The 14,208-nt window shown below is 52.3% G+C and overlaps 2 protein-coding genes across 12 annotated transcripts in view; one reads left to right on the plus strand and one right to left on the minus strand.

The window, feature by feature from the left end:
- FAM219B (family with sequence similarity 219 member B) lies at positions 1-5,513 on the plus strand. Of its 2 annotated transcripts, none has more exons than XM_033440092.2 (5): positions 1-234; positions 438-525; positions 1,234-1,311; positions 1,752-1,800; positions 3,286-5,513. In XM_033440092.2, the coding sequence occupies exons 1-5, from the start codon at positions 36-38 to the stop codon at positions 3,448-3,450; spliced, it is 579 nt and encodes a 192-aa protein (XP_033295983.1). In that variant the 5' UTR covers positions 1-35; the 3' UTR covers positions 3,451-5,513. The 2 variants fall into 2 exon arrangements, with proteins under 2 accessions (XP_033295983.1, XP_004276366.1); XM_004276318.4 differs by having other exon boundaries at positions 3-234; positions 3,283-5,513.
- Positions 4,907-14,208, minus strand: part of MPI (mannose phosphate isomerase) — a 14,378-nt gene continuing 5,076 nt past the window's right edge. For 3 of the 10 annotated variants that reach the window (XM_049706815.1, XM_033440091.2, XM_033440090.2), the window contains exons 2-7: positions 12,157-12,357; positions 11,272-11,413; positions 10,744-10,926; positions 8,852-9,025; positions 7,726-7,934; positions 4,907-7,387 (exon numbers count right to left, since the gene is read on the minus strand). In XM_049706815.1, the coding sequence (XP_049562772.1) occupies positions 7,169-7,387; positions 7,726-7,934; positions 8,852-9,025; positions 10,744-10,926; positions 11,272-11,413; positions 12,157-12,351 (1,122 nt within the window). In that variant the 5' untranslated portion in view covers positions 12,352-12,357 and the 3' untranslated portion in view covers positions 4,907-7,168. Of the gene's footprint in view, positions 7,388-7,725; positions 8,032-8,851; positions 9,026-10,743; positions 10,927-11,271; positions 11,414-12,156; positions 12,374-13,689; position 14,208 lie in introns of those variants that run through there. The other 7 variants (XM_004276316.3, XM_033440089.2, XM_033440088.2 and 4 more) reach the window with 6 other exon arrangements.

The raw sequence follows: 14,208 nt of genomic DNA on the forward strand, positions 1-14,208 counted from the left end.
CGGGGCTCCGCGACTCGACGGGGCGTGGCCAGGCGATGGCGACCGCGGAGCCCAGCGAACCTGCGGCGAGGGCGTCTCTCCCGGCACCCCGGCCCAGCGGGACCGGAGCTGCAGGGCCGCCCACCGAGCGAAGCGGCATTGGAGTCCCCTGGCTGGGGAAGCGGACCCCGGCGGCTGTGGAGAAGCGGGGGCCGTACATGGTGGCGCGCGCGCCTTCCAGTCAGGCCAAGCTGCGTGAGTGCGGCCCGATGAGGGGTCTCTGCTTGGGCGGGCTGCCGCGTCCCGGGCGGGCTCCGGAGCGCCGCTGGGTCGACCCCGGAGGGGCTCCTACAGCCCGCTCCCGCACCCGGAAGTCTGTTCGGAGAGCGGGCTCCTGGCGTTTGGGAGGCACGGCGGAGTGGGGAACACCCCGCTGACCCGGTCCCTTTGACTTCCAGAGAAGCACCGGGACCTGGCTAAGGCAGTTCTGCGGAGAAAAGGCATGCTGGGGGCCGCGCCGAACCGCCCCGACTCTTCAGGGAAAAGGTCTCAGCAGGCGCCACCTCCTCTGTGCAAGCGTTTCCAGAGAAGGCCTTAGTGTAGTCTGGGAGACAGAGTACCCACGCTTAAGGCCCAGCTAGTGATGCCCCTAAGGCCAACCTGTCCGGTTCACTGTTTTAAAACGGGAAGAGGAACGACCTTGTCTTTCCCTTCCAGGATGTGATGACGTCAGGGAAGGAGGTTTGGAATAAGAGTTTTCGTCAGTGCCTAGGATCATTCACTGTCTAAATTAGGGGGGAGCATAGTGGCTGGGATCCCCAGAAGTGAGGATGGAGAGCAGTGTGGAAACAGCCGGGGCTGTATTTTCTTCTTAACAGACGGTAAACTCTGAGGGCTGGATGGGACCTTATCCAGGGCCTCTTTTACAAAGAAGAGCTAAAGCAGGTGAAGGAATTTGTCTAAGGACTTTGGATTTTCTGTTCTCTGGTTAAATAAGGTGGGGAGATGGGGCTTTTCCTGATTCATGAAAGAGGTGTGCTTTTGCTCAGGAGCAGCAGGGGGAGTGGTGTGGGGAAGTGCACATTCTGAGGAGCTGTGCCCAGATACATGGCAGGCAGTGGTGGCTGTCCAGACAGAAGGCAAGTCAGGAGTAGTGCAGTTTTTTTTTTTTTCCATAAGGGCGAGGACTCTGGCTTTCCTTGTGAAATGCTGGCGTTTCATCTATGCTTGGTCTGTCCCCCCATCTCCCCTCAGGTCAGTGAAGTTTAACAAGGGCTATACTGCTCTTAGTCAGAGTCCAGATGAAAACCTGGTGTCCCTCGACTCTGACAGGTGAGTGCCCTCCTTGAAAATACCCCTTGGGGAGTGACTTGGATAAAATTTCAGATCACTTGCTTCGCTTATTCCCTGTCTCTTCCAAGACCTTTTGTGCATGTTCCAGGGCTGCTGCTTCAGAGCACTATCTCTTCCCAGGATGGCTTGCTTAGAGGACTCATAGGTGATCTTGCTGCTCTTGGATTTGAAGCACCAGCCTTGTCTGGGGGAATCATCCTGCCCTATTATGTCTGCACTGTTAGTGACAGTGACCCTGTCCCTGCTGGAGCCAATGGAAGGAGCCATTTATACTCATGGCAGATTATGGGTTTGAGTTCTATGGTGTGTGGTCTTTGCTTCACAAGTCCTCCAGACTCCTTTGCATGCTGTGCACCTTGCCATTTGTAGCTGTGCTCCACGGGCATCTCCCCGAACTGACTGTCTTCCTTTTCTCCTAGTGATGGGGAGCTGGAATCCAGATACTCCTCCGGGTATTCCTCTGCAGAGGCAAGTCCAGAGCACCTTTCTGTGGTGGGGCCAGGCTGCAGGCAGTGTCACTGCCGCTGCCAAATGCTTGTCTGGTTCCTGCTGTATGCATGGCACTGTGCTAGACTTCCAGTCTGTTCTCCAGTCTTCTACTCTGCCCTCTTCCTCCAGCAGAAGTTTAGGTGTCTGAGGAGTGCTGTTGAAAGTCCAGGAGACCATAGACCCTTAGGGATGGAAATGACCTCACTAGTCTTCTAATCCAGGCCACCACTTAGAAAAGGAATCCTCTTGATAAATCCCAGCTAAGTGTTTACCATCCTCTGCTTGTTTGAATGCTTCTTGTAATTGGGTAGTGAGTAGTGAGTACTACCTTCAAGAAACCTTGCTGCCTGTCTTCCCCCACCGGCACACACAATTCAGGTAGCTCGTAGAGAAGTCTTCCTTGTTAATTGGAAGTGTCTCCTGCAGCCTGGACTTAGTGGTCCTAGTCCTGCCTCCAGCATCACACAGTAATTCTAGTCTCCCTTCTTTTGATTGTCTTTTATCTGAGATTAGCATTTCTGTCCCTCCCCTGGCCATCCTCCACCAAGCTTGCTTTCTTCCAGGCCGACTTCTGTTCCTTCAGTTGTTCCATCTATGGGAACTGAGACAGAGATAGATACTCCTGGGCTGGCCTTTTGGACAGTTTCCAGAGTGACTGGCCCAGACAGAAACACGGGGACGTAAAGTTCTGGCACGTGCGGCTTACTGCCTTTGACAGAGATGAAGTGCTGGGGACCTGACTGTATACCACTGGTATTTCTTCCTTATTCTCCTGGAAACCCTTGGCCGCCCCCTGAGTTTCTGCCAGAGAATACAGGCAGTTTGAAAACTGTATCCTCCTTGAACCTCTGGCTGCCTAAGATTGTTAAAAAAAAAAGAAAAAAAAAATTAGCCAAGAACCAGAGAAAGTCCTACACTCTGCAGTCTCATTTTCCTTCTGCTCAGTGGAATTGGTGAAGCCGGGCTGACAGATGCCACTTTGCAAGGAATGAGCTCTGTTGGCATCAAAGGATGACATGGCTAACTGGCAGTGCAGAATAAGCTATTCCCCACCCCGTTCAACTCTAACCCATATTCCTCTACCCTTCTACCCGATTATTCTGTTATCATTGTTCCATATTCTTCAGCCTTCATAGGGACCAGTCTGGGTTCCCAGTGGGAATGGTCAGGTCTTGACTTTCAAACATAATCTGTAATCTGATATTTATATCAGCTTTCTCAGGATTCTTTAGTGAGGGCAGCTGCCCTGGCAGCTAGTGACAATGCAGCCTGGATAGTACTGGCTCAGGCCCCTGGATGTCCCTCCCTGCTGGGTGAGGCACTTCTTCCTGTAATCCCGGGTTGTGTGGGCTTGGCCTGAGGGTGGAGCATGCATAGTAAGGAAATGCGGGTCTGCCTTTTGGGCAGCAGTTATTTCTGCCTTGTAGCCTGGCTTATAGTTCTCTCCTCTCCTGCTCTTAGCAGGTGAACCAGGATGTGAGCCGGCAGCTGCTCCAGGATGGGTACCACCTGGATGAGATTCCAGATGATGAGGACTTGGACCTCATTCCCCCCAAGCCTATGACTTCCTCCACATGCTCCTGCTGCTGGTGCTGTCTTAGGGATGCTTCCTCCTGTACCCTCCAGTAGACATAACCCCCTAAGATGGGCCCTGCTCACCATGACTGCAGAGTCCTGTTGGCCCTTCATTGGTCACAGAGTGCAGTGGGAACTGCTGTCAACCCCCGAATCACTGGAGACACTGACCCTCTGGGAAAGTCAGTGACCGCAGTTACCCCATACCTGGTGCTTCTCAGGCCAGAGGCCCCCATCTGGGCCAGAGGGGATAGGTGGGATTCTGCAGTTTTCCTCTGCTGTTGGAATGGTTGGAGAAACCACTTTAATAAGGGAAGGAACAGAGGAATTCTGGTTCTTATGGTGAGTGACAAAGTTGGCTAAGAGAAAAACTTGCAGACATCTTTGTCACCATGCCGTATGGAGGGGAAAGGAGAGCTCCTGCGCCCAGGTTGTGCTGGATATGTTGTGTGGAGGCAGAGAACAGCACTTTATGGCTTGCAGCTGGGAGTCTCTGAAAAAGAATTTAACTATTTGGGACCAATCCAGTTCAAGAAATTCCATATGCTCTCCTCCTCTTCCTAGCTCCAAGATGGGTTACCTATTTGACCTTCAAGAGAACATAAAGCAGGGCCCTTTGAAGGCCCTCTTCCAGTTGTTCCTGTTTGACTGTACAGCAGGTTGCTTAATGGCACAACCTGATCAAGGCTTCCAGAATCCCTGGAAGCACAGCATTCCCATCTGGTCCAACTGTCTGGGTGAGCTTAGTAACTTGGTCCGTCCATCCTTAGAGAAAAACTGCTCTACTGTGTAGACAAAATTTGTCTTTCCTTGGTTGCCATTCTTCACCTTGGTCTTAGCTAGTATCTTCACCCAGTCCTTGAGCTAAGGTTGGGTGAAGGTTCTGGAGCTCGCCCCGGAAGCCTGCACTTTTTGCTTACCAGCAGAGGGAGCTGCAGGAGTAGTTAGGTGCCTTCCCATTTGTTTAACTTTATATTTTCCCCCACCCCCGCCACACTGCGGCTTGTGGCAGTGTTGGTTCCCCGTCCAGGGAGGGATGAAACCCAGGCCCCTGCAGTGGAAGCGCGGAGTCCTAACCACTGGACCGCCAGGGAATTCCCCTATTTAACTTTTTACACTTGAGTAGCAGCAATGGGTGAAAAGTATACTGGTGCAGATATGTGGGCTTTGACAGAGACAGAGGCTCACAGACAGGATGAGGAGGAGGGACCTGGGAAAGCTCCCACGCACCCCCCCCCCCCCCCCCCGCCGAGGAAATAATCTTGCCGTTGCAGAGGGCCTCCCTTCACCCTAGGGAAAGCCATTCTGTCGCATCCAGATTCCTCTGACCACAGCATGGGCCTCACAGTGGATACTCAGGATTGGGCTTTACAGTAAACCTCTGGGTTCAATACAGCCTTTCAGTCCCCAGTATGAAAACACCAAAAGGCCGGCATCATCTCCTGTGACCCCCAGTAGATAGCATCTCTTGCTATACCAGACCTCTCTCTGGAATTTAATTTTTTAGTGGTTCTTTTTTTTTTTGGCCTTACCTACAACCAAATGGGACTGAATGGAAGTGGACAGGGTTCCCAGCCTAAGGGGTAGGGTAGTCAGGATTGAGGTGTGACCCCAACTTGGGAACTTGCCCAGTCTGTTGCTTCATTTGGTTAGGACAGAGTAGCCTGAGTGTTTGACAGCTGCTGGGGGTGAGGATGGCAGCAGGACCCCAAGAACCAGGCCCTCCAGTGGTTGCTGTCGTAAAGCCACACTGGTGTATTTGGCCACACCTCTCCCCCGGAATGTTTCAGAGCTGGTTGACCCTGTGTGGAAGGCATTACCTTCGTAGAAAAAGTTGCAGGAACATTGTACAGCAAGGAAGGGTAGAAATGGTCGATTGCTTGGGGCTAGAAGCCACGAATGTCACGAATAAAGGCACCAAGGTGTCTAGAACCAGACTGCCTTAATTAAAAGTGCTGGGTGTGTTGCAGGTGACAGCGCTCTGAGGAGACAGGGAGGTATTCAGGCTTACCTCACAGATGGGAGTGGTACTGTATGGTGTTTACTCTACAGAACTCTTGGCTTAGGCTTCTATAGCTCTGTAAGTTTGTAAGAATAAATACAATCATGCTAGTTGAGCCTGAGTCTCTGTGTTGCAATAGGATTTTTAACAAAGGCCTAGACCACGGTCATTGCCCCTTCTGAATTCTGAAATGAAGAAATAGCCTAATAGCCCCAACCGTTCTTCTGAGGACTGCCTCTCCTTTCTCCTGTTCCCAATAGGCGTAGTTTTCAGGCCTGCTCATTGGAGACCACGGATGGAATAGGCCTTTGCATGTCACTTCTCATTAGAATGAATTCCCTTTGGCAGACCCTTTCTTCCCAGGTTTTGTTTTGTTTTTCAGGGTTTTTTTTTTCAGCTGAAGAAAATTTACTGGAAGCCAAAAAAAGCTGAACAGATTGGCTAGAACTTTTTTGAAGGTAGTTTCCTGGAATTCCATTGTACAGGTCTAGTGTGGGCAGCAGCCCAGAAAGATTCTTTTGTGTGAGATTAATCCCTTACCTACAGGAAGGAGCTACTAGCCTGGGTCTCTGCTTAGTCTGGGGTGATAGCATCTAAGACTGCTAGTCAGAAACTTCAGTGGCAAAACACACAGCTGTGCAATCTCCTGGGTGTGTCCCACCTCTAGAGGGTAGGCACAGGGAGAGTAGATGCCCTCATAGGTACTTCCTGCCATTGTAGGAAAAAAGTAGCTTGATTTCTCTTCACAACACTAATTAGATTGTCCTGTCCTTTAGTCCCTGTATCTACAGTGACTTAATGTGCTCTAGAGAAGTGATTGACAACCTTTGTGAAGGGCCAGTCAGTACATTTGGCTTTGCAGGCCATACAGTTCGGTGCACCTACTCAACTTTGCCATTGTAGCCTGAATGGAGCTGGACAGTATGTAAATGAAAGGGTGTGGCCAGATCCAGCCTGCTGGCCTTAGCCTGATGATCCCTGCGCTAAAGCCAACTAAAGCACTGGAGAGAAGAACCTCTGCACTGACAATGCCTTTCTTTAGACCCATATTCCACTGTGTGCAGGGCTGGAGGGCCCAAGGTTTGCCTGCAAGCTCTGCAGCTGAAGCTACAGCAGGCTATCTCTCCCACACCTTCCTTTATAAGGCCTCTGGAGTTTAGCCTGCCTACCTCAGGAAGCTGTCTGAAACAGGAAGGAATAAAGCAAAAACTGGACAACATCCAGGGAGGGCTCTTTCAGCCCACTTCAGGGACTGGAATGGCAAAGGCTGAGTACTCTTTAGCCCACAGGCCTCAACACAGGTGATCTTTAATTGCTTTGACAGCAACATTAGTCCACAGGCCTACCCTTTTCCCTCCTTCTCTGCACTGAGGAAATGGGCAGTCCCGGGGCCAGAACCCTGTTCTTTCAAATTAATTACCTATCTTGCCGTGACTGATATTGAGCTAATCATAGATTTCACCCCTCTGCCTAATGCTATAGGCTGGAACAGCTGCAGCTTCGTGCATCGAGGAGAGCCTGGCTCAAGGGTGGCAAGAATACAAGGGGAGTATCAGCCCTCAGTTCTCACGTGGGCCCCTCCTACCAGGAAGAAGACGGTTCAGCCTAGGCCTGCTCAGGAGTCACTGACTTCAAGCTCTTCTACCCCAGCTCTTTCAGGGTATACCCAAAGAGCCCGGAACAGGGAAGGGATTTGGGCTGGGCCTGAGGAGGTGAGGCTGGCCAGGATGTAGGGTGACTGGCAGAGAAGAGCCAGGAAGGCTGTGGCCTCTACAGCAGGCAGCAGGCACGGAACATCAGCAGGTCCATAGGCAGCGTGAGCTTCAGTGAGACACTCTCATTGGCCCCAATGAAGAGCACCCCGCCACGCTTCAGGGAGATTGTGGCCTGGGCTGTGCGGGTGCTGGCTGTCACTGTCCCCTGCACCATCAGGAGGATACTTGCAGAGTCCAGCGCCAAGACCCTATATTCAGTGATGGAGCCAGGCACCTGGGCAGAAAGAAACAGCAAGATGGAGCAGGGTTTGAGCTGCTGTTAGCTCACAGGGGTCCCAGGACAACTCCAAGGACAGTGAGAGGGAGAGCTCTGCCACCTTCTCCCCCACGGCTCGGGCTTTTGTCAGCACGGAGGCCCTTGTCTGGTCCCTGGTACAGAGAGCCACAGACAGGCCCTGTGGCCATTCTCCCATCACACGAGCTTGGCAGAAAGGAAACCCAGCCCCAGGTATACTCCACATTGTGGCCCTTGCCAGTGTTCTTCATGCCACACAAAAAACACCCACCACAAAAAAAAAAAAAAAAAAAACACCCACCACAGCCCTCACTCACCTCCATCTTCATAACGGTGAAGTCTGGCACAGGGGGATCATAGATAGAGAGGTAGGGGTCTTCCTGACTCCGTGCTGGAGGAAAAAGCCTGTCCTGGCTGGGGCTGGGGATATAGCTGAGCATTTCACACAAAGTTGGCACATCGATGAACTTGGGTGTCAGGCCAGCACGCACCGTGTTGTCCGAACATGCCATGCACTCCACGCAGTCTGGGGACACACAGTTGTCATGTGGTAAGCTAATGAAGGATGCCTTGGAATTTGGCTCTCCAGGGCAGGGCCTTCTAACTTGAGTGCCATGAGCTCTCTGTAGAATTAGGTAAAAATATGTGAATTGCGTCTTCTGTGAGAATGGGCTGAGATAACAGATACCAAAACAGGTGACACGTCACCCACCATTGTCAAGGGGAGTCGTGTTTATCCCCTGGAGGAGCCCCAACCCTCTAGAGATTTTATAATTTCCCCTTCTACCACAGAATCCTGTCCACGAGTAGATAAATGGCCAACAGTCAAAATGTGACACCGTTCTGTGGCAATGTGTTTTTTTGGGTTTTTTGGTTTTTTTTGCGGTACGCGGGCCTCCCCCTGTTGTGCCTCTCCCGTTGCGGAGCACAGGCTCTGGACGCGCAGGCTCAGCGGCCATGGCTCACGGGTTCAGCCGCTCCGCGGCATGTGGGATCTTCCCGGACCGGGGCACAAACCCGTGTCCCCTGCATCAGCAGGCGGACTCTCAACCATTGCGCCACCAGGGAAGCCCGGCAATGTGTTTTTTAACATAAAATCTCTGCAAAGACAGGACAGACATGTGAAGGCAGGGAAGAGAACAACGGCCTTGATCCAATATAGCCTGGATTCAAACTGTGGTTCCCACACATATTGACAGGTCTTAACATGAGAGCATCATGACCTCACAGGGGTGGTGTGAGGATCCAAGCAGTTGTCCAACTCAAGCTGGCATTCATCGTCCCTATTGGTCACTTCCCTGCTGACCCCAGGAACCTTGGGAGGTCAGAGCTGGATGGGACTTTAAAAGTGGTCTCCTCGACCACCCCCTCCTGTTTTGTCCAGATGGTGAAACAAGGCCTGAGGCGGATGGCAGTGGGGCTCACTGCTGAAATGCGGCTCACCTCCTTTCAGGTAGGCATGGGGCACGTTGGCCTCCAGAAACATGGCCTCCCCCGGCTTCAGGGTAAGCAGGTTCAGGAAGTAGATGGCAAAGCATCCGATATCACCTGGGTACTGCTGGTGCAGCTGCAGCAAGAGTTCCCCATAGATGTCCTCCATGTTGTTTCCAGCAGCCACTGAGGGTCACAGAGCACCCCAAGGCCACTTAGGAACCCTCAGTGGTGTTCACAGCCCCACCCTGGCCAAGGAGAGTCCTGGAGAAGATCCTACCCAAGGAATCCAGAAACTGGTGGGCATATTCTCCTCGTCACATCCCCCACCCTTTGGGGGCAAGCCTTCCTTGATATTCCAGCCTACATAGATGGCCGTTTTCCCCATTTTGACTATCTATATAGATAGTCATATGCCCACCACTCTACTAGGCACTAAAAGGGCTAGAGTGTAGTCCTTTTAGACAGTGTTTCTCAACCTCAGCATTATTGACATTTGGGGACAGGTAATTCTTTGTTGTGGGGACTGTCCTGTGCATTGCAGAATGTTCAGTAGCATCCCTGGCCTCCACCCACGAGATACCACTGGCACCCCAAACCTGGGTTTGACAACCAAAAATGTCTCCAGACTGTCAGTGTCCCCTGGTTGATAACCTCTGCTCTAGGAGTTTAAAATCTAGTTAGGAGATAACCCAAGGGTTCCATGTGGGGTGACCAAATGTCCCAGTTAGCCCAGGCCCTTCCCTTAACACTGAAAATCACTCAGTCCCAGGCAAACTGACATGGTTGGTCACCCCAGATAGCATGAGGCAGGATGCAACCAAGGGCTAAAATGTGTCCTGGAGGCTGAGCAGGGGAGATGAGCTCAGCCTGATCAAGAGTGGTGGCAGAAGGCTTCTTGGGAACTGGGGGGAGGAGGGGAGGGTGGTGAGCTGGGCTTCCTTGACTGTGGAGAGAAGGGGGAGGGTGTCTCTAAGTAAAAGCAGAGTGTGTCAGTGCCACAATGAAGAGACCAGTTGGTCTGGATTGGAGGGTTGTTTCGAGTCTTCATACAGACACGTGCTGAATGCCTACTCTGTGCTAAGCACTGTGGGGACACACGAAGGTCAAGGAGACAGGTCCCTGGCCTAGAGAAAACTCCAGTTTTAACAGGTGTGCATGTGATGATATCTACACACAGGTGTTAAGGGCTATACCTGACGTACGAACAGGGTGCTATGGGAGCTCTGAGCAGAAGTAATCAGCTCTACTGTGAGTGCAAGAAGCCCTAAAGGGAGAGGCATGCAAGCAGAGAAGACAGCAAAAAACAAAACAAAACAAAACAAAACGTAGGATATGCTTGGGTAAAATAAATAGTTCCCTGTGGGTCAAAGGTAGTAGGGGAAATGGGGAGAAACAGAACCAGAAGAGCTCTGGGCTTGCCTGGAAAAGGAGCTGGGGCCTCAGCACATGTGCCATATATGCTCCCAGCAGAAGAGTCCATTCTGCCTTGTTTTTCACTGCTTGTATTGACTCTCCAACCCAAAGGTGACACAACCATACCCATCACAGTCATTTCCTGAACTCTCCTTAGTTAGCACAAGGTTGGGCACAGAGCAGGTATTTAAGGAAAGATCTACTGGTTGAGAGCTCTGGACTTCAGGCCTTTGGAGGAGAGAGAGAATCCCTTCATCTCCTTCCTGCTCTCTAGCCCCAAAGTATGAAACACTCCATGGAGAGCAGCTAGAAGCAGCACTCAACCTAGGGCCTTGTTCCACAAAGACTGGGAAAGAAATGCTAAGTCACTAACAGGCCATCTAAGTCAGGCCCGTTTTGGTGCTGTACTTGAACAAAGGGGTTGAGAACCCTATCCCCACAGCCAGAGGCCCAGGACGGAGCATTGCACCCAGCCCTGAGACACCTACCTTGCTGGGAGATCCGCTTCACCAACAGGTTGAGCTGCTCCGCCACTACCTTCTTCTCGCTCTTCATCAGGTGGGAGAAACAGCTCTGCAGAGCAGAGGCCACAGCCTGGGAGTCACGGCTCAGGCTCTGCTTCAGCTGTGTTGCTGCATCATCTCCAGTTAGAAACTGGAACTCGGGCACCTCTGCAGGAAGGTCAGGCCGGGGCCCATATCAGGAATGGTAAAGATGGAACGGGCAAAAGTGGGAAGCTGGAGGAGGCCTCCCCATCTCATCCCTAACCAAGGAGCCAGGCAATGCTATGCAAGCTTTGCAGTGAAAAGCGACTGCTCACCACCAACCCTCAGCAATCACACCTGAGCCTGGTCTCACGGGCCTGCCCTCGGAGTGTCAAGAATTCATGAGGCCAACCAGCCCCTCAGTTCCTGTGACATTCAGCCTCTGTTCTCTGCCACTGTTCCAGCTCTGCCCTGGGCTGCCCATGCATCCTAGGCCAATATGCATGCTCTCAGCATTTTGCCCAACCTTACTTGTCAGAAAGGTCACAATCTCCTCAACTGGCCGGAAGCCACATAAGCCCTGGAAGGGGGTGAGGGCAATGGCCATCTCTGGCTTATGGTTGGCATCGGGGTAGTGCTGTGGAGCCTGGAGGTGCAGCTTCTCTGCCAGCTCCTGTGGGATGGCCAGGGAAGAGGAGAATGGTTAAGGTGCAGCCATCATCTAGGAAGACACCAGTCTCACCCAGACCTTGCTCTCGACACTCCCCAGTCAGCTTCCTACCTCTGGCACTGAGCCCAGTCAAGGCATAATTCAGAAACTCAGGGCTCAGCCAACCCAAGGCAGGCATGTGGACCAACTGTGGGGGAGAGGTGGGGCAGGCTTTAAGAGGACTGCGAATCAGGAAACCCAAACACCAAGCCAAGCTCTGACACTAACAAGCTGTGTGACTTTGGGTAAATCCCTCTCTTCTCTGGGTCTTACTTTGCTCATCTAGAAATGAGGAGTTTGGACACACACATGCTTAGGCTGTGACTCACAGGCTTGTGCAGGAAGACATGGGAGTGGAGCTGAGGCAATGACTAGGGTACTTGCCCTGCCTTGGAAGGTAAAGTCTTTGAGAGAGCCAGGTGAAAAAATGGCAGATATGAATAGTCCTGGGTTAGCTGAGGAGAGCCCAGGAACAAGTGTGGAGAAGCTCCCCTGGCACAGGCTGGTCAGCTGTCCACTTAAACTTAGCTGCCACGTGTGTCACCAGCAATTGGCTTGGCAGAGCTAAATTGGGAGTTGAAGTCTTGGATTTAATTTGGGGCTGGAGCCTGGCATGGGCAGGGTAAAAGCAGCAGTAAATGTTGTGGGAGGGCCTTGACATAAGTTCTTCTCTACCCTGACCTCTGTGCCCTACCCTGATCCTGTACCTTGTCAGGGTGTGCCTGGATAGACAGGGCCGTTTCGACTGAGAGCACTTTGAAGAGAAAGGGCAGCTTGCCATTAAAGGTGTCCTTGACCTTCGAACCCAAGCAGTCCTGGTTCTCAGCAATCCACTGGCCTAGGGTCTTCTGCAAGATGCTGTTGTCAAGGATCTTGGCATCTCCCCGGGGGTGGGCCCCCATCCACAGCTGTAAAAACAGGAAACTTGGGAGGGAAAAAGGAAGAAGCTGGCACCACCCACTGGCCTGCCCCAATCCGTTACCCTGTGCTATCCACAGGGCAGCCAAGTTCTGAAATGGGACTCCCAAGACTGGGTATAAATGCTCATACCATCACAGACATACATGAGGGCAGCAGACCCAGAACACCAGGAGTCAGGAGACCCAAGCTCTAGTCCAGGCTCTGCCTCCAACCAGCTGTGGAGGCTTGGGCTAGTTATTTCCTGTCTCTGGGTATCAGTTTCTTCATCTGTCCAGTGAGGAGAATGAAACCTGCATTGTCAAGGTCCCTGAAAAGCTCTGACTCTCAGGTGGCTCTGTGAGGGGTTAACATTCATTTAGTCTAGTCTCAGAAGTAGAGGCTAAGCCTTCCTGTGCTTTGGCTTTTTCTCTACTAAATGGGCAGGAAAAAAATATATTTTAGGTTATTAAAAATGTCAAACTTGGGCTTCCCTGGTGGCGCAGTGGTTGAGAGTCTGCCTGCCGATGCAGGGGACACGGGTTCGTGCCCAGGTCCGGGAAGATCCCACATGCCGGGGAGTGGCTGGGCCCGTGAGCCATGGCTGCTGAGCCTGCGCGTCCAGAGCCTGTGCTCTGCAACGGGAGAGGCCACAACAGTGAGAGGCCCACGTACCACAAAAAAAAAAAAAAAAAAAGTCAAACTTAGTCAAAGTAAATTGTCAAGGAGGGCTGAATTAAAATTCAGTAAGTGCTGGGACTTCCCTGGTGGTGCAGTGGTTAAGAATCCGTCTCCATCCAGGGGATGTGGGTTCGATCCCTGGTCCGGGAAGATCCCACATGCCACGGAGCAACTAAGCCTGTGCGCCACAACTACTGAGCCTGTGCTCTAGAGCCCGCGAGCTACAACTACTGAAGCCCATGTGCCACAACTACTGAAGCCCGCGTGCCTAGAGCCCGTGCTCCGCAACAAGAGAAGCCACCGAAATGAGAAGCCCGTGCACCACAACGAAGAGTAGCCCCCACTCACTGCAACTAGAGAAAGCCCGCGCAGCAACGAAGACCCAATGTAGCCATAAATAAATAAATAAAATAAAATAAAAGTCAGTAAGTGCTGACAGTTCTTGGGAAATTCCAGTCTATTATGACAAAACCTCACTTCTTCTAGTGCTACCATGTGGGTTCATCAACCCGCACAGATCTCAAAAGCCAAGGAGGCCTCCTCTCTCTTTCCTGTCTTCCCTTCCCAGCTGATTCACATGACTTGCCTGGGGCCCCTTGAGTGGAGGAGTACCTTGGTCCCACCTGCTGGTAAAGTAGGCTAAAATACAGCCCGGGTCTCACCTCTGCATATGGTTTGTCCTCTGAGATCTGGGCCAGTGGGTCACTGCTAGCCAGCAGCCGAGCCACTTCACTGTTGGAACCCATCTTCCCCCAGGCATACTGCTGCACCACACAGGAAAGTGGGAATACTGGGGGTACAGACAGAGCGTCAGTTTCCACTCCACTCCTGAGGCCTGACCCTCCTGTCCCGGGGAAACTACACCCTAGCTGAGGGAGCTGTCTGGGGGATAGAGTCAAACGAGGGGTTTGTAGGTTGTTAGTTGAGACCCTTCTGCAGGCCTCGATGTTCCCATCTCTAAGACCGGCAGTAAAGATATTCTGCCGACGTGAGGCAGATAGTTGCGTTAAGGTGACGGGGAGAGGGTGGCAGGAATCTATTTCCACCGCACCGGGTCTCGAAGTAACCCACGCGCAGCCCCCTCCCCTCAAGACCCTCCTTCGAGGGCTGCAATTACGGCTCAATTCCCATCGCAGGTGCCCCCTCCTCTGCCCGGCGCCCATCCATCTTTCCGCAGAGCC

Source organism: Orcinus orca, chromosome 2 (assembly GCF_937001465.1).
Source record: "Orcinus orca chromosome 2, mOrcOrc1.1, whole genome shotgun sequence".
Lineage (NCBI taxonomy): Eukaryota > Metazoa > Chordata > Mammalia > Artiodactyla > Delphinidae > Orcinus > Orcinus orca.

Excerpts from the sequence above, each read along its gene's own strand:
- FAM219B (XM_004276318.4), top strand. The coding sequence starts at position 36 with ATGGCGACCGCGGAGCCCAGCGAACCTGCGGCGAGGGCGTCTCTCCCG. Across the intron at positions 526-1,233 it reads CCCGACTCTTCAGGGAAAAG|GTCAGTGAAGTTTAACAAGG; the intron begins GTCTCAGCAGGC and ends ATCTCCCCTCAG. Across the intron at positions 1,801-3,282 it reads CCGGGTATTCCTCTGCAGAG|CAGGTGAACCAGGATGTGAG; the intron begins GCAAGTCCAGAG and ends TCCTGCTCTTAG.